The sequence below is a fragment of the Propithecus coquereli genome, unplaced genomic scaffold (genome assembly GCF_000956105.1).
Source record: "Propithecus coquereli isolate 6110/MARCELLA unplaced genomic scaffold, Pcoq_1.0 Scaffold52, whole genome shotgun sequence".
Taxonomy (NCBI): domain Eukaryota; kingdom Metazoa; phylum Chordata; class Mammalia; order Primates; family Indriidae; genus Propithecus; species Propithecus coquereli.
Genome location: NW_012151063.1, coordinates 252,128 through 254,280, shown reverse-complemented (window position 1 = coordinate 254,280; position 2,153 = coordinate 252,128). Strand labels below are relative to the sequence as shown.

At 57.0% G+C, this 2,153-nt stretch overlaps 1 protein-coding gene across 1 annotated transcript in view; it reads right to left on the bottom strand.

The window, feature by feature from the left end:
- Positions 1-2,153, bottom strand: part of ASMT (acetylserotonin O-methyltransferase) — a 31,209-nt gene that overhangs the window by 22,633 nt on the left and 6,423 nt on the right. The window contains exons 4-6 of the mRNA XM_012656794.1: positions 1,987-2,055; positions 882-1,000; positions 127-267 (exon numbers count right to left, since the gene is read on the bottom strand). Of these exons, the coding sequence (XP_012512248.1) occupies positions 127-267; positions 882-1,000; positions 1,987-2,055 (329 nt within the window). The remainder of the gene's footprint in view (positions 1-126; positions 268-881; positions 1,001-1,986; positions 2,056-2,153) is intronic.

Here is a 2,153-nt window from a genome sequence, read left to right as displayed (position 1 = left end):
GTGAGCCACCGCGCCCGGCCTAACACACAGTTTTAAGCTGGGAGGTTATCTCGGGGGGCCGGGGAGCCACACGAAACTTCGCCCGCCGTCTCCCGTGAGCAATGCCCCCAGCGCAGGCGAACCTACCTTCGCAGAAGCCGAGCCGTCCTTCCTCTAGGAGCGAGCAGTGCTCCTTTGCCAACCGGACCACTTGCGGAGTGTCGAACACGGTGACCTTGCACGCGGGGTACAGAGAAACGCACTCCCTGGCCAGAGCCCCGCCACCTCCTGGAAGGGGATACGGCGCGTCTGAGCGTCAGCGAGCCGCTGCGCACCGTCACGCCCCAGCCGCCCTGGCGGGGTCCGGGCTGGGCACGTGGTCCTCCCCCGTGTGCTGTGGAAGGCTGGTCACCGCCGACACGCCCTGCCTTCAGGTGGTCTTCCTGGATGGGCAGCCGTGGGAGAGGAGGTTGGTTACTTGCAGAGCCCCACAGGAGGAGGGTGCCAGCCACGCCGTGCAGGGCACAGTGGGGACCGGGAGTATTCGGGAGGCAGAGGGGAGGGAAAGAAAAAGTGGGCGGGCGCTTTTCTTGTGTGTTCCAGGGGAGAGAACAGGGGAGGCAGAGGGAGCAAGCTTAGGATTGGCTTGTCCCGTTTTCAGCACATCGATCCATCCTTGCAGTACTGCAACACATTAACGGTGACGTGAGTTGTATTTAACTCACGCTAGTTTGGAGCCGAGGCCTCGCGAAGCATAGGTAATTCGCACGTCTCTTCCCCTTGGAGCCCCGAGAACTATGTGTCACGTTGCATCAGAACCCGGACGATGAGAGCCGTGGCTGCCTGACGCGCTCCCCACGCGGAAGGTGCGCGCAGCTCTGGCGCGCGGGCCGGGCACTCACCCCCGAGGTCGCAGATGAGAGGGAACTGGGACAGGTCGAAGGCCGCCAGCACGCTGCGCCCGCAGACGCTCCAGACCTCCTGCAGGCCCCGCGTGAACCGCAGCCGCTCCCCCTCCGACCTGGGACGCAAAACCACGCCTGTGCAGATCATGCAACATCGCGGGCGCAGCCACTGTAGGCGGCGGCACGTGACCCTCTGCGGGGGAAAGAGCCGTGTCCCGCAGGTGCGTGTGAGAGCCGTGCATGTGTGCCATGCGGCCTGTCCCACCCTAGCAGGACATGATTCGGGACTGGGTGGGGGCCTGGGTCGGCCGCCACTGCACCCCCAGCTCTGGACAACCTGGAGCAGGCTCAGGAAGGGGAAGGAGGGAGGAGTCCCTGTCCCATTCTGCGCCTCAGCCAGCCGGCAACTCAGGAAGTGTCAGTAGCTGACCACGAGTTGGATATGTTGATACTACAGCTTCATGCAAACCCCAAAGCCGTGTGCAGAGCAAAGCAAAGAACCGAGGCCTCGTCCGGGCACCTCTGGCCAAACGGAAAACAGCACCTCCCTTCCCTAATTCAATGTGGGGTTTGTATGCGGTCGCTTGGAGGGAAGGGCCAATTAATTACCATCTACCTGGGAGTCTGCTCAACACAAACGTCAGAATGGCAAAATCGGAGATGGGGGGCAGGGGAGGTTATTATTTTAAACTGAATACCGGCATCCTTTTCGGTTGTCCCGTTTTGGACACAGCAATCAATTCTTGTAAGTACTTTAACGTATTAATTTCCCTGTGAGTTGTATTTAACTCACGCTCATTTTGAGCCCGGGTCCTGGGGAGCATACGCAACTCAAATGTCTCTTCCCCTTGTGAGCCGCGAGAACGGTTTTTAAAATGCATATAAGTCACATATGGAAAACAATAAAAAATAACAAATTTTTCATGTCGTGTTATCCCTTCCAATTTGAAAGGATCATTTTGTTTTCTAACTTTTTATTCTATCTTCCTAATAAAACACCGTGGCCCCAGGTAAAAAAAAATTTTTTTTTCTAGTGGGGCAGTTCATGTGTTAAAAATTAGCATCATCTTATGGTTGTTGGTTTCAAAGAGGTTAGCGTTACCTGTAGATGGCGCTGAAGAGCTCTTCGGAGGGAACGCCAAATGCCTGCAGGTACTGGTTCTTCCCTTCTCTAACAAAAGGGAAAGGAAAACTTAGACAGGCACTGACCACCACTGAGCGCACCCAGGCGGTCACAGAGCCTCACCTTAAATCCTCTACGGAACAACC